At 37.2% G+C, this 24,548-nt stretch overlaps 1 protein-coding gene across 2 annotated transcripts in view; it reads left to right on the plus strand.

The window, feature by feature from the left end:
• The first annotated feature begins 834 nt into the window (after nucleotides 1–834).
• Nucleotides 835–24,548, plus strand: part of LOC148661720 (attractin-like protein 1) — a 429,208-nt gene continuing 405,494 nt past the window's right edge. For both annotated transcript variants that reach the window (XM_088635864.1, XM_088635865.1), the window contains exon 1: nucleotides 835–2,003. In XM_088635864.1, coding sequence (XP_088491990.1) covers nucleotides 1,753–2,003 — 251 coding nt within the window. In that variant the 5' untranslated portion in view covers nucleotides 835–1,752. The remainder of the gene's footprint in view (nucleotides 2,004–24,548) is intronic.

Raw genomic sequence — 24,548 nt, forward strand, 5'->3', positions numbered from 1 at the left:
GAATGCAGTTTCCTGAGAGATTACTCCTGGGGGCTCAGTGCAGTTTCTCATGATGCCTACTCTTTCTGTGATAGCTCCACCTGTCCTTATTGCACAGAATTAGAGCTCAACCAATTACCTCTGAAACCTTCTGAAGTTAAAGAAAATATTTGAATGACAAACATGTTGACAGTTTCCAAAATGAAACAGTTGCATAAAATGCATTAAATTGATTTAGTCTTAAATGCTTTCTGTTATTTTGGTTTTCTTATTTATTGCTTATTTATCTGTGTACATGTATGATATATGCACATGGATGATAACCTGAGAGAGTTGCTTGCTCCATTTTGTTCATTTGTTGACTTGTAAATGGGAATGTGCTTCAACACCGTACTCCAGACACCAACAACCCTTTGTGTTAAACACAACCTCCTCATTGCTGTCCTTTTTGAACATGTTCTTCTTGATTTCCAAATGTTTGCTGGGGATCTTGTTCCTTTCTTGGTCCTAAAGAAGTCCAGAAGATGGACTAAGTCAATACCTTTTAATTTTCTCTGTTCCAGAGTAATCTGATTTAGTTTCTTTATTGTGCCTGTGTGGGTCGGGACGTTAAAGTATCCACTGTATTTTGTTGCTGCTTTTTGAATTTGTATGTTCTACATTATTTGGGTGAGTTTATTCTTCGTTCTCCGTGTTTGTTACTGTATTATCATCATCATTAGATAAAGGAAACACGAAAATAGTGATCTAAAGAGACGGTGAAGCATGATTTCGTGCACAAGTGAGAAAATACCCATGTATGTTTATTTATTACTGGCCCTTTAAATTAAGGATTCCGCTCTGCACATGCTCAGCTCTTTGTACTGGAGTTTTTCTGAACCAAGAACAGCAACATAAACGCTGAAGAGTGGAGGGAGTTGAATGTTCCAAAGCTTGCGGATGTACTTTGTACTTTTCAGAATGGATTAAACGGGAAACTTTACAAAAATCACATGTACTGAATTCTCTGTTAAGATACAGAGTCGGGGCATGGTGAAAATGCGCTTCGAAATGTGAGCAAACCGAGTAAATTCTCTAGGTTGCTGCATCCTTCAGTGCTGCGAACAACACCAGCTACATCCATGTTATTGACTGCTGCTCCAACCATCCAGGGATTTCAAAGCTAAAATCGCGAAAGGGAAATTTTAACCTTTTGTTCCTTCGGTTTTGGCGAGGGAAAGGGTTAAGCGTTGCGGTATTCAGGGCTAGCAAAGCTACACGCGCTTTTAATTGTTAAAAAGAATTCACTGATTAAATATTTGCGCTTTAAAATGGCTGCTCATCAGAGCTTTATAGAATAGAAACAGCTATTATAAGAAATTGCATTAAGAATATATTTTTCTTTATTATGCTCTAAAAATACTGTAAAAAATATCGGCAGTTTATTCCTTTTGTAAAATGTTGGCGACTGTTCTGTACTGGATCATTTTATACTGAAGTTCTGACCGCGTTAGATAACGAAGTGTAATTCCTTTGAATTTGTGTTTTTTTTTGTCCCAGGATGAATATAAAATTGGAAGAAGACTAATATTTCGCTTTCCGTTTCTCCCTCTCCTTCTACTTTGTGTAAAGAAAATGCGATTTTCCTTTTCCAGAGAAAGAAAGCGTTATTCAGTTGTCTCGTTAGGTTAAAAAGCGACATCGCAATATTGTAGGAGTCTTAGTCCTTCTGAAAACAGCTGAGAATCCCCAAAACACAGTAGTAATCTATTCTTTTCCAGCTCGAATAATAAAATGGGTGCTGAAAATATCTTAAGAAGAGGACTGTGTCTTTTCAAATGGCAAAACTACCCAATTTCTGGATTGAGGCACATCAACAAATACTTAGTGGTTTATATTCTTTTTTACCTGGTGCTTTATACCGAAGCCGCCTTCTCAAAATCCTGTGACAAAAATTGCTATTCTGGAAGGTGTTTCAATGGGACGTGCATCTGTGACCAAGGATGGGTAGGCGACCAGTGTCAGCATTGCCAGGGCAGATTCAAGTAAGTATTAAATAACCCAAATGAGTGTCCTTTCTGTCCGCTAGCTTGGTCGTTTAGATGGTTTGGGGGGAACAAGGGTCCTGTAGCCTGTTTAGAGGCATTGTTCTTTTGTATCCATCTTATTGCACTTTTACGATTCAATTATTACGAGTTCTGTCGTGATAAAGCTACTGCATTTTTGCCCACTTTGATCTGGTAACACTTTACAGTAAGGGTTGCTGTGCGATGTGGGAATGAGTGCATGCGTATTTTTTAATCTTGTTCAGGTGAATGAATCCACACAGCCTGAGCTCCAAACATTCCTTTTGTTGCGATGTGTTTTGCTGTCTCTATGGGCAAATCCTGAGACTGGATAAGTCCTCAAATCGCCACTTGAGAGCACCCCTCTTAGATTTCGTCATATCCTAACAATTTCGGTCAGCCTTATCGTTTGAGTGGAAAAGCTGGAAAAAGAAAAGAAGGTAGTATAATTGAAATATTTTGTGCGCCGCCTGCAGGAGTCTTGTATCTCGAAAGAACTGCAAATTGGGGGAGAAAGGCGTGAAAGCTTTCATTATAAGCTTGAAATTAACAAGATGATACTGTAGTATATTTGCAACCTTTGGCCTTGATGGGTTTAATGAATATGCCCTATTTACATATGTCTGAGCCTCGACGGACAGTAACCCTTTTTCGGTGAAGTGTGGCACAAATTGACATTTAAGAGACTGGTTAAAAAGTGATTGTTTTCTGAATTATTTGATAATTACAGACGCGCGTTTAAGACACTCGGTGAAACATGACAAGAAGCACATTATTGTAAAACGTTTTTAAAGTTTAACACCGAGAAAAGGTAAAACCAGCCTAAAAATATTTCAAACGATGTATTTTTTCTCTTGAACTCATATTTTCATTGTCAACCAAGTGACCTATAGGAAGAAGGAAAAATGCTATTTTTTACTGTGCGATCTGGAAAATGTTTTTCCTACATCTTATTTTAATACTTAATTTGGTCGATGCCTTTAAACGAAGGTCACGTACAAGGGTTACATTATTAAAATCTCAAGGTTTATCAAGGTAAACATTTTACGTCACAGAACTGCAGTATATATGCTACATTGTGAACAAAGTGCCATAGTTTATATCGTGCAGAATGCAGCAACGCGTTTTATCGTGTTTGACATTTGGTCGTTTAAAATATTTGACTGGTAACTATTTTCTGAGTTTATGTTGAGAGATTAGTCTCTTAACGACACTAAATACAATAAAATTTAAGGTATCTAAGGTATGGTCTTCAGAAACAGTTGATTGGAATGGCAAAGGCGTTCTTTCAGTTTTTATTCTCCTGCAAGAATCCCATGTTGATAACAGTTTTCTCTAATATTAAAACCTTTAAATCTAGAAAAATGTTAATTCCATATATATAATACATTGTTTTACAATGTCACCTATTTTACCCAGTCTAACTCCGACTGACGTGAAACTGCATGTGTGAATTATGGGATTCTTCCTTTCGATAAACCCAATAGTCAATTTCTCAATTTCTAGTGGTTAATACTTTCTTTTTGTGCTTCAATAGTTTAATCACTGTCAGAATGGTGTTTTGCTCCACAATTTTTTAAAGTTGGTTTGGTTGCTCTGTGCAGGAATACAGAGACTGCCATTTAAAGTTATACAAAAGGACCAGGGTTTTGCCTATTGACTTAAGGTGCGGAATATTGAAGTTTAACAAGTAAGTCCTATTTCAGGTAACAGTCTGGTAAGGTGATTTTATTTTTCACGTGGCGGCGGTGTTCATTAAAGTTTAACAAAGTTGTATTTTTTTCTTGATTGGCAATAGGCATATACGACTTCTGTCGAGTTTGGCAGCGAGAGACTTGTTACAACACAAGTGCTAATTTTCTTGGAAAATAACAACGTTTTTAAACAGTGAGAGACCTGGTGATACTTCGGTGCTATAAAGATGAATGTGAAATGACAAAGGTCTATTTGCTGTCTGGAAAATGCCAGTTTTGAATGTAGAGTGATCAAACTGATTTTCTAATGCCAGAAAGATAATTCCTAGCATTGACTTGGTACTTTTAATTCCCCAAGGATAGCGTGTATAGGAGAGTTACACTGTATATGTAAATGCAAAACCCCAGATTCCAAAAGTTTAGAACATCTATATATTTTCTAGGAATGCTTAAATCTGTATAGAAATGCAGCATAAACATCTCTGTTTTTATGGCTCCGCGTTGTATTGTCTTCCACAGGTCCTATCTTGTTTTGATGTTATAAGGGTCGCCCTGGAAGTCAAATTGTTTAGGTATTTCATTAGTTATGTGCAGTTATTTACTAGACAAAATGTGCTGAATGTTTATTTTTAATGTTAAAGTTAAATATTTTAACAGTGTTTGACTATTCATTTCCAGCTGCATTCCTCAGTCCTTAAAATGTAAAACATTGACAAATATTAACACAAAGAATTTTTCTACTGTGTAAATTTAAATTGAAGTTTGCAGAATAAGACTGAACATGTGAATTTACTCATTTGATCCAACAATGCTATTTGCTGATAAAACAGTGCATGGAATTGTTTTGAGATGGCCTTTTCTGTTAAAAAAGGTGTTACATTTTGTTTTGAAACCAGCAGATCTGAAGTGTGAAACAAACAAAAGTAAAAAGCAAACAAAAAAAAGAGGAACATCAAAAAGACAAATGAAAATCAGCATTTATACATTAAGTGTCTAACTTGAGACTTCTGTGCATTTGATATGCTTACGGGTTTGAAGTTCACATTTCCTTTTAGTGAAGAATGTAACCACTTTATCTGGTCGTCATACCCGATGATAAGCATCATGCAGAGTGATAGAATGATGATGTAGAGTGAAGCTGAAAGTGAAGGAGTTAAATACATGTATCCCTCATGAAAGGAATACTTGCACTTATACAAGTGAGGCCTTTACACACATTATTGCTATACGAGTTAACTTTCCGCTCTGATATGAGCACCAACCATGTAGCTTTGTATTTCATTTATATTTTTCACTCCTTTCAACTGTTCTCTTAACTATCTTAAGATGAGTTGTAAAGGTTTTATATTATAGTGTAGAATAATGTTTTGAATCTACAATTTGTATGCATTATATTGTTTTGCTAATTTTATCTTGCATGTGCACACTATGAACTATCAAAATCACCAGATAGCTTGATGTTCTATCTTACTTTTACAGTTATGGGTTTTATGCTGTTTTTGACAGGTTTCACTTAAGATCAACAGTTTGTTTGGTAAAAAATTTGGATTAAGTTCATGCCATTTATTGTTCATGTGCACTATATAAATTGTGCAAATTGTATGAAAAAACAAAATTTGTTTTATAAACAGCATGTATATTTACAAACTCTATTTTTATACATTTCTGCATATCTATCACGGAGTGTCAATAATTCCAGAGTCCACTGTAGCTGCTTCATTATACATTTAAACGTAACAGGTTGCCTAAGAAGAGAAGTGTTGGTGAATTCTACTTGTTGTAACATACTTAGGAATTTATGGTGCCAAATACATAGGAAAAGTACCCCTGTTCAAGTGGTTTATGCCGGGTTACAAGAATGAGGACATTTATGAGTTTTAGCCTACAAGCAGACATTTTGGAACCAACTGTGTTCGTGCAGTGATCGATTTTTTACTGTTTTGTATTAGGAAGAAAGTTAGTCTCCTGATTAATCAAAACGAATCAAAACTTAATCATTTCTGGTAACTGTATAACTGGGCTTTTCTAGTGCTCAAAGGAAATACTCAGTTGTTGTTGTATCTGATGCTGAATAAATGATACATGCTTTTATTTAATCAAGATTATGTACTGGAGTTTCTACTAAGCTACAGTTGTAGGTTTCCCTGGCTAAGGGCATTTGCTAAGTAAATAAATAATGCAACATTCTGTCCAGAGTTCTGTGGCTCATGTGCTAACTAATGCCACTCTACCTCAGCATGTAAGGCCTATCCTGTGTAAATTAAATTTTTGCCTCGTGACATTTTCAGTGGATTTAAAGGTTTTCCCCTGCTCTCCAGGCTACTTTAAGCACAGCATTGAATATAGACCAATACTTAATCTGAAGTGCATTCTTATTCTACTGAAGACCAGGGAGAATACAATTGGCGATGGAGCCTTTTCATGTGAAGCTTCATGACAGTGAACCATGTTGGCCAAATCCATTTTAGACTTTTGTGATTATGGATTTTGAATTTGTTTGTGTCTTTTTTTTAAAGCTCACTTAAAAAAATAGTTTTTTACAGGAGATTTAATACATAACATTGCAGTGTTGTTTTTACTGGATCACTTAAACTTTTCCATTGCTATTACAAACTGCAGGACCCGTGATCCAATATTGTGTATACCTATCGTAGTTACTGCAGTAAGCAGTTATAGTCGGTACCCTTTGATCTGTATGAAGCCCATTATTAGATTGTGAAAAGCAGAAAAACAAAAGTATACAATACATCAAGCACCTGTGCTATCCTTATTTTTTAAAATTGGCTTGCAATATAAAAAAGTGGTATGTAGTAAATGTTGAATCACATTATCTTTGAAACCAATTTAATATGGTCTAGATTTAGCTTCCTTAGTAAGGAATACTAGATTGTTACCTGAAATGAATATTTATCTGTAGTATGTAAATTGCCAAACTTGTGTATAGCCGTTACACCTGAGTCAGTCATTCCAAAAAGCACCAGTCTGGCACCCTAGACAGAGTGTACTGTATGAGCATTATTAATAAGTCCTGAAGAAACCATTTTAGACATCTGGGCTTTCTGTTCATGCTGCCCTGAAGATGGGATTTGACTGTTGCGATGAAGGTTATGTGAAATCATTTTGCCAGTGTCTGATTTAGTGCTTGTGCGTTAGCAAGGACTTGCTGTAACTGCAGGTATCTATTGAAGGATGCTCCAATTAGCTCTATGGTACCAGTTTCAAAAACTGGATGATGTGTGTGAGAAGCTCCTAGGATGGTGGTGTTGTGGGATAATTAAAAATGTGTAATTAAGAGTGTTTTCAGTACTGGATTTGTCTAAATGTTGTACAGGACTGCACTATACTTACAATTTTGTTTTCCAAAACCACCTGCTGGATTTTATTCCAGCCCAGCTCATAATTATGTAAGTTAACCAATTATTGTTTTTTAAGTATGATAAACATGATCTTTAATCATTGATGAAATATGCCTAGAAAAGCTGACATTCCTCTGGAGCAGGGCTGCAGGTAAAGTGTTTCAAAGGGAAAGCTAGACTGCTATTGTTTTTATTTAGTCTAGTCTAGGGATTATGATATTATAAAAATATTCTCAAGGTATTCTGTCAAAAATTGAAATAGCCTGTGTGTTAGTTATGGATGGCAGTAGGTCTATATTAGTGGAGCTCAATTTACAAAACCACATCTCCAAGTTGTTCTCTATGCAATGCTGAACATTGTAAAATGCTGGCACTACAAATCTTGAGTAGATATGTAGATGTCAGCCCGCCTTCAAATTTAAACCAGTATAACTTGGAATGTACAGCAAGTCTAAATTTAAGTTGGTCTTATTTCTTCCTTGTCATTTATTTGTAACACTAGCCAGGTGCAAATAACTTGAAATTTAATGTCCTGCAAGAAATCCTGCATATTTTAACAATAAGAAAATAATTTGTGGATTACTGACTTTAAATGGATTGGATTACTTTTAATAAATGGTATGTAAGGACCTGGTTATGGTTACTTTTGATAAACACACAGCTGTCATTTTTAATTTTTTAATTTTTGAGTCTAAACCTTTATGATAATTCTTTATTATTATGGTAATGATGCCTACATCAAGCAATGTTTTTATGATTTGGTGTGAATTGACGGTAAAATGTTAAGGGATGCAAAAAAACACTTAATCAGGAATAAATAAGTGGATAGTTTATTTTGATAGTCCTTTTTAGTCTTGTTTCATTGTACTCTCCAGTTAACGTAAGATTTTAAATGCTCAGATTTTGTTTAACTTAAAGTTAATGTATATAGTAAAATGTATTAAGGTGTCACATTGTTCTAATGTTTTTTTTATTTTAGTCTGTAGTATATTATATTGGACACATTATTGCAAGGCAGATAGGGGGATCTTCTCTTGCTTGTTTAAGAGAAGAGTCATTGAGATGTTAGAAGCCTGGAGGCAGCCTGGATTTACAAAAGATTGAAAGCAGCCATATTGTGTAGAGAGAAAAGGGGATGAAATCTTATTCTAATTAATCTGAGTGCGTAACTCAATGCTGCTTTAAAATAATTCTAGCTAGTAGCTAGTACTCAAGCAATCGCTCTGGCAGATTCTTATGTGTGGCCAGAATGGTAAACTAAATTGTGTGTTGATGGCATACTCTCTAGGTCTTTCAAGATGTAAGGTATGGTGCAAATTGGGTAACTTTTTTTCCCCGAAGCAATTCAAACCCTCCTTGTTTTATTCCCATTGTATGTTGAGCATAAAAATAGCAAGAGCTTAGTTTCTAAAATTATCCAAGTCCTAACTCCCAATAATTTTACATGGTAATTTGCAACATTTACATTTGCTCCATCTGTATTATGGTATTTTTCAACTGATTTTTCTTAAACCACATAGTTTTTAAGGTTGGTACGGTGCACAGCATGAGGAGCCAGAAATAAGTTGGTTGACTGTGATGTTTTGTGATTATGACTTGGAGGATCCAGAATGATGATAAATGAACACAGTGCAGTGAGATGGCCATCTGTTCAGTGACCAAATTAATCTTTTATCCTTATGTGAGAGTACGGTCAGGTTAACACTGTGCTACTAAGCCAAAGTCCATTAAATCAAATGTTATTTGAGAGGACTGGGCTTATATAAACCTTATAATGCTCACCATAACAATGCACTTAAAGATGTCGGTTTTTGTGTGATGTATAATATTCAGGTGAAATAATTTAACAAACTTACTGTGAATATTGTACTGGCCGATGTTTCCTAATTCCTTATTTGCTGAAACATTTTGGTGTCTTTCAACGTACATTGCAGCACATCTGCGTTGCCTTTTTCTTTTTTTTGTACCGGTAAAGACGATGGCGTTTGGGATTCTCAAAACATTTTTCGTTCTTTGACAGGTAATATGCAGTGGTTAATGCAGTCCAGAGCAGCAGTTGGAAAAACCCTGTGTCTGTTTTGACCACGCTGACATGCTAGGAATGTCATTCTTTTATGGTTTCTGCAGCTGGTTTCCTCCACAGTTCAGATATTTACTTTGAACTTAGAGTGCCAAGTTTTCATGGTTATTTGCCCTGTTTATGTTAAGTAAGCTCATGTCAGTTATCACAAGAGTATGACTAGTGTAAGTATGAATTATGGTTAATGTAGCTTTTACAGTTTGCTGCATGTCACTAAGTTTGTACATAGTTTTTTTTGCTGTGAACGAATGAATAAGGTGATAATCAGTCCTTCTCACTGCTAACATCCTTGTAATAATGTGGAGGAAAGTGTGAGCAACATTCACATGGTTCGGATGCTGAAAAGCCATGTGCCATTTTATAGACTGAACTCTATAGTGCCTTACAAAAGAGTCATCATCAGTTGCAGGTGTGATGCACCTTTCACTGATGTTATTGCAAGGTTACTGGTGCTTGGCAAGTTCTAGGTGGGTCAGCCCTGTCTTCAGACTCTTTTGAGCGTGTCGCTGGTAGACCCTGCCTGACAGTCCCTCCCAACCCCAGAAGTGCTCAAACCATTAAGTGTTGCAGCTTGGGCAGATCTGGTACTGACGAACGAATGTTATAGTTCATAATCAAACTTGCAAAAGTTGGACTGTGAATTGCTTAAGCCTCTTGGCACATTTTTGAAAAAATCTTGTTTTATTGTGTAATGGCAGTTTTTTTCCAAGGAACATGAATGGCAAAGCCTAGCTGACGCCAGTGGCGAATGACAATTGTGTGTGTCCTTGTTACAAAATGAGCTCAACTCAGAGATGTTCTTGTGAATGCAGTCTTGTTTGGCAATGATTAGACGTGTACAGTATTTATCTTAATATGTATGGTAAGTGTAAGGTTTTCCAAACTTTCTAACAATTATGTCAGGAATGTTTAAACATCTTATTGTTTTTTCAAATTGCATTCAAGATATACGAGTAACAAGGCTGAGTTGGTTCAGCCATTACATTGTATAGAAAACCTCTAAACGTCCCCTCCGGTGCTTACTAAGGTGGTCCCAATCCCTTCCTGTTTATTTAAATGTTCTTACTCTCTACTTTCTGACATCATGCTGACTGGGTTGAACTTAAGTGGTTGACACATCTGTTTTATTAGCAGCTCCCTGACTAGAGTTTCTTTGTAGGAGCCAGAGAGCAAGGGAGGCTTTATCTGATACAGCAGACGATTTGCAATTTTCTGCTCAATGCTGCGTTGAGAGTGCTGACCTTGGCTCCAAAACATCTTAATCGTAACTGAAATATTGTGAACGTTCCAAGTTGTACATTATTTGCATTAGTGTTGGGTAAAAAGCTTTTTTATGTGTGTTGCATCTGTTATGCAATATATGCCCTTTTTGGAGAGGGGAATAAATGTAACTGTCTAAGACTTAGCTGTCACTATATCACTGAGTTTTGGACCTTGAAGGTGAAATTTCAAGGTGAAACCACAGGATTTATTATAGTAAAGTTTTAAGTCTGGAGGAGTTCACTTTAAAGTACTCTTCCTTTTTGCCACACTTTATAAAAAATGGGGAACTATCCCCTCTTACTTTCCCCTCCTCAGTTTCCAGAAGATGTCTACTCTCTCTCTGCCTTCTTAGCTTTACCTGCTCAGTGACAAGCACGCCCTGCAGAGATGAAAAGGCCAATAACACTGTTACTGAATCTGTAAAGTCATCTCTGCTTGTCATTCCCCATGCTGCTGCCGCCGAACCGGTAACGCTTGATGCAATATAGTGGGGTTGTGGTGGCCCCCCTTTTGGTATTTGGTGCTTTTGAAAAGACTAGGAATCTAATTCACAAAGCTGCTATTCTGGTTTAATGGAAAATAAGACTTGAGAAGACCAAAAAACGGCCAAATCATTATAGAGCTACGTTCCAATGTTTTTCTTAATTTATGTTCATAACCAGCCGTTTTGTAATTCCTAATTGTATGTGATTTGGCTTTAAAATCTCAAATCCCCTTTCTTCTGACACACCCACCTGTAGTGCTTTACAGCTGTCTAGTTAACCCCAACTAGAGTAGAAGAGCATTCCTTACTTGACTACATTGTGTTAGGCAGAAAGGTAAAAGGGCTCTAGGTAAGTAGGGTCAGGCAGTGTGTTGCAGTCTGGGGAATCATGACCACAACTGATTAGTGATATAGCTCAGTCTTGAATAAATGACTCCAGGACCACCTGCACTCTGAGTCTCATTTTGAAGTTTTTTATCTGGATTGCTTAAGCAGACGTTGTCTTGCCTTGTTCTTATTTTTACTAAAGGTATTTGAAAGTGGTATTTTTAGATTGACACTGGGGGCTATAGATGTGGACTGGGAGTCCCTTTTGAAGAGTTTCCCTTATTGTAAGCACATGACCCTCAAGCTTTGTTTTGAATCTTGGTCATGTTTCTATGATTTTCTCTTCTGCTGTGCGATGGTCGAATTGAATGGACATGCACATCCTATACTTATTCGCAAACACAAACTTAATCTTTACTCAACAGAACCAGAAATCCTGTGTTGAGATCATAAGAACGTCACTGGTAAACACGATGTGTGGAATAAATGTGAAGGACTTTGGCACATGTTCCTTTGACTGAGCCTGTTTCCCTAGAAGCCTTAATGTATGGAGAACATACAGACTCTACCCAGATAGTATCTCAGGTCCAAAATTGAATCCAGTCCCCAGCTCTGCCAGGCAGTAATGCTAACCACTGCGTCATCATGCTGCCTGCTACTGAACATATCCCACTTAATTTCAAAATACTGTCTATTGCATGGCAGTGAAGATGCTGCTATAATGTTGTGGTCTGTAGCTTTAATTCAGAACAGGATGATTATGTATAGAGGACTAAATATCTGTGGCTTTACAGTGCCCTGTTATGTAGTGGTGTCTCATGTTCAGAAAAACTATTGTCCTTAATGCATTCTTTGGTTATTATATGTTTTTTAAATCGCACAATTAATATAAAACAAGATACAAGAATTTTCTAGTTCTGTTGTAACTCAAGTACTTCAAAAGCCAATAGTGCCCAGGTTTTCTTTCTTTAATTATTTCTGGGAGCCAGGCATAACGGTCTGTGAACAGATGCATCTCTTTTAATGGTTTTTGATCTTAAAACTGCATTTGTGGATTAACTGTACTGCGTGTATAGGGGAGAGGTTCACTGATGGAAACATCCATGAGTACGGGCAGTGTAATGGGTTTTTATCATTGTCTCTGCCATGGAAGAGTAAAAAGTAATTTATTAAACATTGCTGCACTCTATCACTGTTGGAAACTCTCCAAGCCATTCTTTAAAGAGTCACAAATTGCACTTTACCTTGTGCGGCTGTCTTTCACTGTTGGGTGAGCTTTTCTTACTAAACTGAAGCGATGTGCTTTTGATTTATTAATGCATGAGGTACATGAAAATGCTCACGTGCTCCGATTTAGAGGGTAGAGAATCCTAGCAAACAAGAGCTCGGACATTAGAGGGCAGCTGCACTGATGTGTGATGCTTAAAAAAACCTTTCCGAATCTAGAAGCTTGTGCCACCCATGGTGCCGCATGCCCGTTCATCAAACATGCTTTCTTTTTTATGCACCTAAAACATCACTCGGGTAAATTATAGCTGCATTAGTGTTACCTAAATGAGCTTGGAAATGTTTACCTTTGATCTTCGCAAGTAACTCGGAATCAGAAACAATGAAATCAAAGCAGTTGCTGTGGAAAAGCAAGATAATACATAAGCATATATCCCTTGGTCATTAGATTACACAGAGAATGTGCTTTCTTAATGAATGCCACCCAAATGTAGCAGAAATGCATTAACCCTGACTTTATTGGCAAGGTAGGATATGAAATATTAATGTGATGGATTGGTTCAGCATGTGGATATTATTGTTTTAATCTTGTTTGAAAAATGTTGCCTTCTTTCTAGAACATTTTCACAGTGTATTCATCCTCCATTCTCTAAATATTACATTCTGAAATTATTGGCAGCGTAGCATGATGTATATCTGCCAAGAAGTTTGTTGATGTATGGGATTAGGTATTGTTACAGCATAATATTTTGGCTGGACACAAAAAATGGCTGCAACCCAAAAATAAATGACATCAGTGGAAGCGAGATTCACTCCAGGCTGAGACTAACAAACAGCTCTATTAAAACAGATGTTTGAATGAGAGAAAGAGATGCTTTCAAGCAGTTTTTGTGGATGAAGTTGGAGAGGAATTATAGATGTCTGGGGGTGGGGTTCAGATCTCACACCAAGCTTTATGTTGGGTGTACCAACAGGATAAAGCTAAGATTTTCTTACGTGTCGGCAGCATATTTTTTTAATCCTATGATATTACAGTGGAAATACTGGCAAGCTATTAAATATAGTTGTCTTTGGGGAGGGGAAATGATTTGTGTTAGCAGGAAAGTACTCATTGTTGTTTAAAAACAACCCTTTAAACAACTTCATTAGAAATCTTTGGCCATGGGTGTTTGTGTATTTTGTATAGAAATATTAGGTAATAGCTATCTGGTGTGTATGTGACTGTCCTCATTTGGCACTGAGCCCATGACAGAAGGTGACGTCTCTCCCTTGGAACTTGACAAGCTTTGGACCTTCACAGCAGGATTGTGGGTGTGAAGATCGAGTTGTCCTGTGAGTACAGTGCTAGAATACCTTGGCCTTTTTACATGGATTGCACCAATAAAGGCTTTTACTTCATTATTTATTACGTTAGTTGTCCTCAGCTATTGAGCTGAAACAACAACAAAATAATATCGCTTCTTCCATGACCCATGATTATTTCTTTACTTTCTTTGTAAGAGATGCTCTTAATTTGAGTTAAAGCATGATGTTCCTTTTGGGGTTAGTGTGGAATTGAAGTTATGACTTTTTCAACAGTTGTAGGTTTCAGTTCTGTGAGTCATATATATATTACTACAACAAAGGACTAAATTTTGTCTTTAGGGACATTCAGCCGTAACTTTCTGATATGGTAGATTTCAAGTATATGATGTCTTATAATAAATCTCCAAAAAGAGAGAAAAAAAGACTTCTCGTTCTCTTTGCAGTATTGAAATCAATTATTTAGAAGCTCTTTATTACTCTAGATCAGTGGTTCTCAATCCTTGTTCTGAACTACCCCTGTGCATGCTGGGTTTTATTCATTACATGGCCCTTAATCACCAGTGCTAATTGGTGCCTAATGTAACTTATTTGTTTGCTGCTTTAGACATTATCTGCACCCAGTCATTCATTTCAGAAATTTCCTAAAATGCATTATTTCCAATAACCTCAGGGCACAACTTTATGCAGTCTCTGTTCAGCTTGATAATGAAGAATTTTCTCTCCCCTTTCTAACTCAACATTAAAACATCTGTCTTAATAGGCGATAGCTTAATAATGAGCAGGCACAGGTGAGAATGACACTGTGTCACACTCCCGCAGTGAGTCAGTGCTTTTCTTGTGCTCAAGTCCAATTGCTTATTTCTGCTAGCACACCTGAATGAGGCAGATGTGAAACTTGCTAATAAGTATAGGGTTCATACCAATTTCAGATCACATTCAGCCTTTTATTAAGAGCTGAAAGCAAATGGGGGGGGATGAAAATTGAAATAAATTAGGCTGTGATTAAGAGCTTGACTGGAGTAAAATTATAAGAGACAGGGGTTTTACAGGACCAGGATTTAGAATCACTGTACTGTGGTATTTCAGAAACCAAAGTCTGAGTACATGAAGAAAGCCTGAACAAGCAGATAACTGGCAGCAATTAGCACTGGCAATTAAGGGCCCAGATGGAACACAATTAATCAGACGGGTACTCTAGGACTGAGAACTGCTGTAGATAATGCTTGTAAAATGTGGGTTTTAATCTATCGCTTCTTTTTCCTAAACTGAAGAAACTATTTTTTACAAAGTATTGCTAGGGAATTATTTGAATATTCAAGTAATGTTACATGTGGCAATAGATGTATATTAAAAGGGAAGATGCAGAGCTACTTTTTTACCTTTTTCAAAATAAAGGTTTGAGCAACTGTTTATCTTGAGCTGTTGTTTGAAAATAAATGGTTTTATCACAGTGCTCCTTAAAAATACTATAAAAAGACAATAAGAAATGAATGCTGATTTCTACAGCTGACATTTATAATAATAATAATAATAATTGCTTACACTTATATAGCGCTTTTCTGGACACTCCACTCAAAGCGCTTTACAGGTAATGGGGTCTCCCCTCCACCACCACCAATGTGCAGCATCCACCTGGATGATGCGACGGCAGCCATAGTGCGCCAGAACGCTCACCACACATCAGCTATCAGTGGGGAGGAGAGCAGAGTAATGAAGCCAATTCATAGATGGGGATGATTAGGAGGCCATGATTGGTTAGGGCCAATGGGAAATTTGGCCAGGACGTCGGGGTTATACCCCTACTCTTTTCGAGAAACGCCCTGGGATTTTTAATGACCACAGAGAGTCAGGACCTCGGTTTTACGTCTCATCCGAAGGACGGCACCTGTTTACAGTATAGTGTCCCCATCACTATACTGGGGCATTAGGACCCACGTGGACCACAGGGTGAGCGCCCCCTGCTGGCCCCACTAACACCTCTTCCAGCAGCAACCTTAGTTTTTCCCAGGAGGTCTCCCATCTAGGTACTGACCAGGCTCACACCTGCTTAGCTTCAGTGGGTTGCCAGTTGTGAGTTGCAGGGTGATATGGCTGCTGGCTAAATTTAGCAGTGTTGGCTCTAATTGGGGCTTTTGTGCTTGTTCTAGATGTATAAACCTAAGCATGAAAATATCATTTAAACATTTTGGAGTGCTGAAAGTTTCACAATTGCAGATTTTATTAAACTATACATACTCAAAGGTGGGTATATTTTTCATATGTAGTCCCTTCCAGAATTATTGGCACCCTTGGTAAAGATGAGCAAAAAAAGCTATGAAATAATGTCTTTGTAGTTTATCAGCTTGATCTTACACTGAGAATATGAGAGAAATCTAACCTTCAGTGAGGTAAAATTATTTAAAGAAAAAAAATCCTAAAATAAACATTTTTCTCAAAAACATGTCACAATTATTGGCACCCCTGCAATTTGTACTTTGTGCACCCTCCCTTTGCCAAGACAACAGCACTGAGTCTTCTCTTATAATGCTGGATGAGGTGGGAGAACACATATAAAGGGATCTGAGACCATTCCTTCATACAGAATCTCTCCAGATCCTTCAGAGTCCTTCGTCCTTTCTTATGGACTCTCCTCTTCAGCTCACCCCACAGGTTTTCAATGGGGTTTAGGTCAGGGGACTGGGATGGCCACTGCAAAAGCTTGATTCTGTGATCAGCAAGCCATTTTTGTGTGGATTTGGAGGTATGCTTTGGATTATTGTCCTGCTGGAAGATCCAACCATGACTCATTCTTAGCCTCCTTGCAGAGGCAGCCAGATTCTGATCTAAAATCTCCTGGTATTTGATGGAGTCCATGATGCCATGTATCTTAACAAGATTCCCAGGGCCTTTGCAAGATCCACAACATCACAGATCCACCACCATACTTCACAGTGGGATTAGGTTCTTTTCTGCATGACCTTGACTCTTTGTACACCAAACCCACCCTGTTTGTTGCCAAAAAGCTCTATTTTTGTCTCATCTGACCATAGAACCCGGTTCCAATCAAATTCCGGTGATGTTTAGCGAACTCCAAGCACTTATTTTGAGGGTTTTATGACAGCAGAGGCTTTCTTCTGACAAGCCTTCCGAATAGTTTATTGGCATGGAGGTGGTGTCTAATTGTAGTTTTGGAGAGTTGGTGATCCCAGGATGCAACCAACTACTGCAAGTGTCCAACTGTGATCCTTAGAGAAAGTGTTGCCTCTTGGGCCATCCTCCTCACGGTGTGTGGGGGCAAAATACACCTGCGTCCTTTTCCAGGCAGGTTAATCACAGCTCCTGTTGTTTGAAACTTCTTAATTATTGCCCTAATAGTGAGGATGGGTATTTTCAGTAGCCATTGCCTGATTTATAAAGGTCAACAACCTTCTGTCTCATTTCATTTGTGTATTCTCTGATCTTCCCCATGTTGATGGATGACTAAGAGTGTTTGGCCTGCGTATCACCTCATATTTTTACCCCAGTGAAACAGGAAGTCATGGATGACCACTTAAGAGTTCCGAAAGACTCAGGTGTGCTTAAGAAAGGTAAAATATTAATGGGAATAAATGTCAGTTAGATTTTGTTCATAGGAATTTTTAGGGATGCCAATAATTGTGACACGTGTGTTTTTGAGAAAAATGTTTATTTTTTATAAGGATTTTTTTTCTTTGAGTAATTTTACCTCACTGAAAGGATACATTTCTCTCATATTTTCAGTGTAAGATCAAGCTGATGAAGAACAAAGACATTTTTTCATAGCCTTTTCTGCTCCTCTTTACCAAGGGTGCCAATAATTCTGGAGGGCACTGTAAATATACCATTGTACATTGTTTATGGGGTAATTTTAGTAATGACTGTTTCATTATAACCTTGCCTACATTGATTCTGTTCGTTGCGATCAAAGCATTTTCATAGGCTTTCCTACGGCAATTTGAGTGGTATAGCACATCTGTGGTACAAGACAATGTGTTATAAATGAGATTGAATATCATAAGACTGTGAATTGGGGGCTGCATAGCTATAGGCAAATCGTATGGCTGTCACCTGGCAAGAGGTATAGATAGTTATTTCAGTAAATAGCAGGAAGCCATTTCACTATAAATCGGTTTGGCATTTGAATAGACTGTTCATGTAAAACATGAAGAGCATGTAAAACTGCTCACTTTTTATATATTGATGTGTACTGTTTTGTAAACCTCTCAAGCATCGCTGTACCATAACAGTCATTGGCACATGGTTGAGTTTACCCATCTCTTTTGTTTGTAGTGATTTTTCAAAGCCGTTTAACTCTTTTAGATAACTCTTAATACTTATTAAAACTTTTGAGCGTGAAACCTGAAGAATGTCATGGTTTTGACCTTCTGGTCTGTAGATGTTTACCCATGAATGTATAAGTATAATGTGAGAGTATTATGATTATCCAAGTCTGCATTTCCTAGGCACTTTTCAGTCTGCAAGTGCCAGAGCATCTTGTAAATTGGAGCGAATGTGCTTCATCTCCCTCTGAAGAGCGGTGCTCCCTGGACAGCATTTGGCAGACACTGCAGAGCAAGCAGCTTGACGACAGGAGATAAAGTGGAAAAATGAGTAATTGCAGTACTTAGTTTGTCAAATTACATGGTTGATATTCCATATCAGGTAAATCAGATCTTGAAAGCCTTGGCTGGAGATTTCCTTAGTCAAGATATTAGGCTTAGCATGCATACGTTCAAGTAGGTAGCTGAGCAACTGTTTATCTTGAGCTGTTGTTTGAAAATAAATGGTTTTATCACAGTGCTCCTTAAAAATACTATAAAAAGACAATAAGAAATGAATGCTGATTTCTACAGCTGACATTTATAATAATAATAATAATAATTCCTTTCACTTATATAGCGCTTTTCTGAACACTCCACTCAAAGTGCTTTACAGGTAATGGAGACTCCCCTCCTCCACCACCAGTGATGCGACGGCAGCCATAGTGTGCCAGAACGGAGAAATGAAGCCAGTTTGTAGATGGGGATTATTAGGAGGCCATGATTGGTAAAGGCTAATGGGGAAATTTGGCCAGGACGCCGGGGTTATACCCCTACTCTTTTCGAGAAACACAGTGGGATTTTTAATGACCACAGAGAGTCAGGACCTTGGTTTTACATCTCATCTGAAGGACAGCGCCTTTGTACAGTATAGTGTCCCCGTCACTTCTGGGCCATTAGGACCCACACAGACCGCAGGGTGAGTCCCCCCTGCTGGCCCCGCTAACACCTCTTCCAACAGCAACCTTAGTTTTTCCCAGGAGGTCTCTGATCCAGGTATTGGCCAGGCTCACACCTGCTTAGCTTCAGTGGGTTGCTAGATGTGAGTTGCAGGGTGATATGGCTGCTGGCAAAAAAAAAACATACAGCCAATTTAATCATTTTTTGCAGCAAAATAAAAACCCAGCACCTTAAACTCTATATCACATGACACAAGACAACCTCTTCAAAATGTTGCATTTCAAAACTCAAATTCAGCAACAAGTGTTTTTTATTATACATTTTCCTGGTGGAGCACACAAAAAAGATCTGCTCTTTTAATGACCACAAACTGCTTATTTGCCATTTTTAACGGTAAAAGCAAAACCTTGCTAATTGCAAAATATCAAAACTGCAATGTCCTTACAGTGTAGTAACACATTTTTCTAATCAGTATCCCAAGAAAGGTCCTTATAATAAATTGGAAAGAGGCGCTTTTTTCTTTAGCTTTTTTGATAGATGTAAAATACCTGTCACTCAGTGAAATGTGACCATTTAGAGATTTAGGGGAGGTTTGTAGGTGTGCAGAGCAAGGCCAGTCCCCCACTACCCCCCCCCCCCCACCCCCCACCCTTTTGTCTGCCTGTCAATTGAGTGCAGGTCAAAAACAAACTCTTTATCATGTTGTAATCCCACAGGCTGAAAAGTTTATTTTTAAAACTTTAAACTTTATAGCATTGCCTGAATTATTATTAATGATGTTTTATTTTTATTTTGGAAGGCTATGAAAACTGTCAGTCCTATCTATGCTTTCCAAGGTAATGCAAGATTAAGGAGTTTGAGGGGAAAACGTCACTGGAGGGCTGTAGGGTTTAAGCAGTGGAAGAAGTTAGGTGCCACATTTGCACCTAAAATATGACTAATGTTCTTTCTTACCCTTCATTTAGGTCTGATTATTGTAGGGAATTTTTTAATCTGTTGTTGCTGTTTTCCAGTGTCTATTTTCTTTCTCGGACAAGAAAATACAAAGTACTATTTTCTGGAAGATTACTGTATTTCATATATTATACACTGTCCTTCACTCCTTTCACAACCCAGGGGCTTTATAAGCACAAATTAGGTGCAATGTAATCCAAGGACTAAAACTGACATTACGGTCAGAGACAGTAATTCCCACTGCGTCTCAGCAGTCTCAGCATGCTCGCAGTTCATCCATGGGGGTTGGCTCTTTTGTTCTTATCTTTAGTCCTTGGAGTCCATTTTAACAGCATTTCAGCCTCACCAAAACACACATTCTGATTGTTTTTGTGTTGATGTCTGGATTTCCACAGAGAGACTCAGTGGTTAAAGTGGTTGGCTTTGTCATTTTTTTTCAATTTCTAGAGACCTTGGTTAAATATCAGAAATACAATAAGACATGGTTTTAAATCGAAGCCCTCAAGTGAATACTGCTCCATAAGATGAAACATCTATGTAGGGTGGATTGTTAGTGGCCTAAAATGAGGTAACCTAGAATTGATATGGAACAATCTTATACTGGCCTTTGAAGATTGTACCGTAATATATTAGACTTAAATATATTTAAGTTTAATTACCCGTGCAGAAAATATCTTCATGATTCCATTTTCTCTAAATTTATTGTACGTGTCAGCTTCTGTATTTCCAGTTGCTGAGAAACCTGTCATTTTTTTTGTTTGAATCTATGAGTTTAGCATTTCATAGGCTCCCTGAAATATTGGGATAATCCTTTGATATAACACATTTGCCTTGGGAAAGAGACTAATGACTGTACTGAGCTCTATTATGTGTAAATTATGTTAAATTCTGTGTAAGATTGGACATATCTATAGTCCTTTCCAAAACTCACACTTTGAAAGAGCATTTTTTTTCCATTTGTACATGTTCTTCTAAATAATTAAAAGGGTCTATGCAAGTGACCCGATCTTTCTTTGAACACATTACACTTATATCATAGTAACAGACTCTTTTCAGTGAGCTCATTTGTGATCCCTTCTTGCATTGTTAAAAGTAATTTACTAGTGTAGGTTTTGGTCCTACTATATTCTGTTTCGAAAGAACAACTGAAATGCTCCATTCAGCAAATACCAGTCTTTATGCCATGTTTCATCCCAGATGAAAACTACCCGTGGCATTGTTTTAGTGGAACAGAATCTGTTTCTTTGTCTTCAATGTGCCAAAATCTGAAATATTTTCAGAAACAAACAGTTTGTCTTTGAGAGAGCTGATCACAAGATCAACTGGGGAAAAGGGTCTTTCTGTAGTGCTCTTACTGCAAGATGTTTTTTTTCTTACTAAGGAGACTTCTATATCAGAAAGACATTTTATGATCACAACTCTATTTGGAGGAACACATTTCTAACAACATAAACAAGGGCCAGTAGATAAATTACCTTATGTGGATCCTGTGTAGATTTATTTATTTAGAAAATGCAATAAAGTATTCAGTTGTTGTGGCTGAATTAGGAATCCAGAATAAGTGTAGTATAAGGTATTTATTTTATGCACTTATAATGAAACACTAATACAAATGTGAATGATACTGTGGCATGATAATGTGGCAAATTTACTTTTGCTTAATGCCTTTGGTAAAGCTGTTTTTTAGGTTACACCTCCAAAACCTAGACGTGTCATTTATAGAACCCATTTAATAAAGTATGACTGTAAGGACTAACTCAAACTGCAGGCTTTCAAAGTTGCTTAGCTTTGACAAATGAGTGAATACTAAGGGTGCATGTAACAGGGTTATACCTGTTTCTAGAGGTTCTTTGAAATGTCATCTTCCATTTGTAATTCTTGTAATCCAGCTCCCAGAATCTTCAGGACATTAAGGTGACTTTGATTCTGTGGATTCTCTAGTGGGTTGCAATTCTTCTGCCTTAAAGGTGAACTGGAATCCTATTTTTATATTTTGGGGATAGAAAGAATCGGCATTGATGAGTACATTTCAAACCATGATATAAGTAAAATGTCCACAGTGACTGTTTACATCACAATCTAGTTGAAAATTCCAGGTATGCACAGTGCCATGTTCTGTGATTCAGAACAAGGGAGCAAGTCTTCTGGTGACGTGATGTGGCTCTATTACATTGTATATAAGTACTTTAGGGTTGTGAATACATCTCTTTCAATCCAATAGAATATTGCTCTAGATTTTGAGACAATTCTAGTGAAAAATACTAGTTAACTCTGCATGTAGATTACGTTGGCACTTTTCTGTGGTGAAATGTCTGCTCTGCGACTTGTATGTGTTTACACCTACATCACATTACATTAGTCATTGTAGTGACTGGTAAGATGGAAGGGGCCACTTCACATTGCAGTTTGTGGTAACTCTAGCTCTCGGCCATGGTGAGACGAGGGGTTTGCAACAATATGGCGATTTACAGTACTTTAACAACGTTCACGATTTTGTATTGAATTTGAAATTTATAAATTTTTTCTATAACGTTAGTTCATTTATTTTGTTACCAAGATTTAATTACCAGACTGAGAAATTGGTAATGCAGTTCCTCTTTAAGTGGTTGGCCTCATGGAGTAGCCTCTGAGAGTAATTTGGGCTGTTTGACTGAAATAAGATCTTTGCCCAAGATGGTGTTTCACCGTATGATCTTGATATGCTTTACTTTAGTGCTGTGTCACCATTTAAGTGTAGCAAGTACTAGGCAGTTCTGTACTCTTTTGTCATGTCATTTTTGTTGCATTTTTAGATTGGTCATTTTCAAAAGCATGAAAGACTTGGCTTAAGGCTATTTCTGCCATTGTTAACTCCCTTTAAAAAAAATCTAAACAAGGTGATTAACTGTTGTTAATTGTTGCTGGGCTAAAAAAACTAGATTCGTGTAAAATGAAAAGTTAGATGACAAAGAAAAAGTCTTGCAGAATCCTTCCAAGATTAACTAATATGCATCTAAAGCCATTTGGAATTTGCTTAAATTTGCTTCTTGATGTTGTAAAGCTCAGTTGTGTGATATATGGAATATTCACAATCTGTATTCATATGCAGGAGGAAGGGTTTTAGTTCAAAGTTTTTTTTTCCTAAATAGAAGTGGTAGATCTTTTTTTCCTGGCCTGGAGACACACTACAACTCTTCCCCAGACTGTAAATAGATACCAGCAGCAGTGACATTGAGTTCATCTGATCTGGAAGCTAATCAAGAGTCATTTAATTATTTTTGATGTATTGCTTGGCAACCTGTAAATAACACTGCTTTTTTCAGTGCTGCTGAGTTCATTGTTCCTATGCCTGTCCTGCAAACAACTTTGCAAAAAATAAATCTTGGCAATACTTGTGGAAGTATAGGAAAATGTTTTATTTAATCGCATAGCTTATGCACTTTGAGTTGATAGATGTTTTTGCTTCATATTTCTCATTATTTGCTTCACCAACATACATTCAAGTTATTTTTGCATTTGTGTGTGCTTCACTGAGCAGGGAAGCATGATTTGAAAACAGTAAGTTTTAAACCATCTATTACATTTTCGAGAATAGTTTCACTTGGAATTATTTAATAATGTAACAGTTTTTCACTGACCTTTGCTGTCTCTTTGGTCTGGGGTTCACTTTGTGTGGATTTTTCATGCTCTCCCTATGTTTGGAGGAGTTTTTGTCAGTGGTTTCTTTCAGCCTTCAAAACACGTGTTGGTTAAGTGCTAATGAGATTTATTGTGCAATGAAATTACAAATGAAAATTGCTAGGTTGACAACTGCATAAAATGTTTGGATACTTTCTGAATTATGCTAAATCATCTAGATGTTTATCATTAGATTTCCAAAATGTCTCATTTGTCCATATATTGGTCATTATTTATACAGAGTTAGTGTGTGGTGTAAGGAGAGGGGCCTTTTCAGTTGTGAAATTACCATTAAAACATTTATCTTCATAAAAAACTGAACACTTTAGCCAGATCTGGAATATAGGAGATCTACTTGACATTTTACCTTCAGAAAGGCAAACAAAAACTGAACCCTCCAATCATCTTGGTCTCAGTGCAATAGGATCAGGCTCCCTTCTTGTCAGGATGTATGTGGAAGCTGGTGTGCAGTAGGTTGCCCAATCATGGTTGGATCTGTTTAGGATTTGAGAAGTTTTGCAAAGCATGTTCCTCTATGATTACAATGAAGAGACATCACTCACAGAAGTCTTCCATTTTCATCCCTTTGTCCATGACCATTACATCAAACTCAAGCAATGAATAGCATTGTCTTGCACAAGCATAGAATTACCTAGCCAATCCCATCCCTAATGTCAAGCATGGTGGTGGGATTATGTTAATGGATAGCAAAGTTTGTAGAGAACTATGTGAAAAGGTTTGCAGTTTTAATTGCTGTGAAAAGTGCCTCCAAGTATTTACACATCGGGTGAATGCTTATGCAGTTAATATTTTCATGATTTTTTATTCACATTTTTATCACATTTTATTTTTTTTTACCCATACGTGTTTGAAGATTTGGGTTTTGCTTAAAACTTTTCTCTTTGAAAGATGCACATGCATACTTTGTGATTCAGCAAAATGGGAAAGGGGAATACTTGCA

Source organism: Lepisosteus platostomus, chromosome 6 (assembly GCF_059453375.1).
Source record: "Lepisosteus platostomus isolate fLepPlt1 chromosome 6, fLepPlt1.hap1, whole genome shotgun sequence".
Lineage (NCBI taxonomy): Eukaryota > Metazoa > Chordata > Actinopteri > Semionotiformes > Lepisosteidae > Lepisosteus > Lepisosteus platostomus.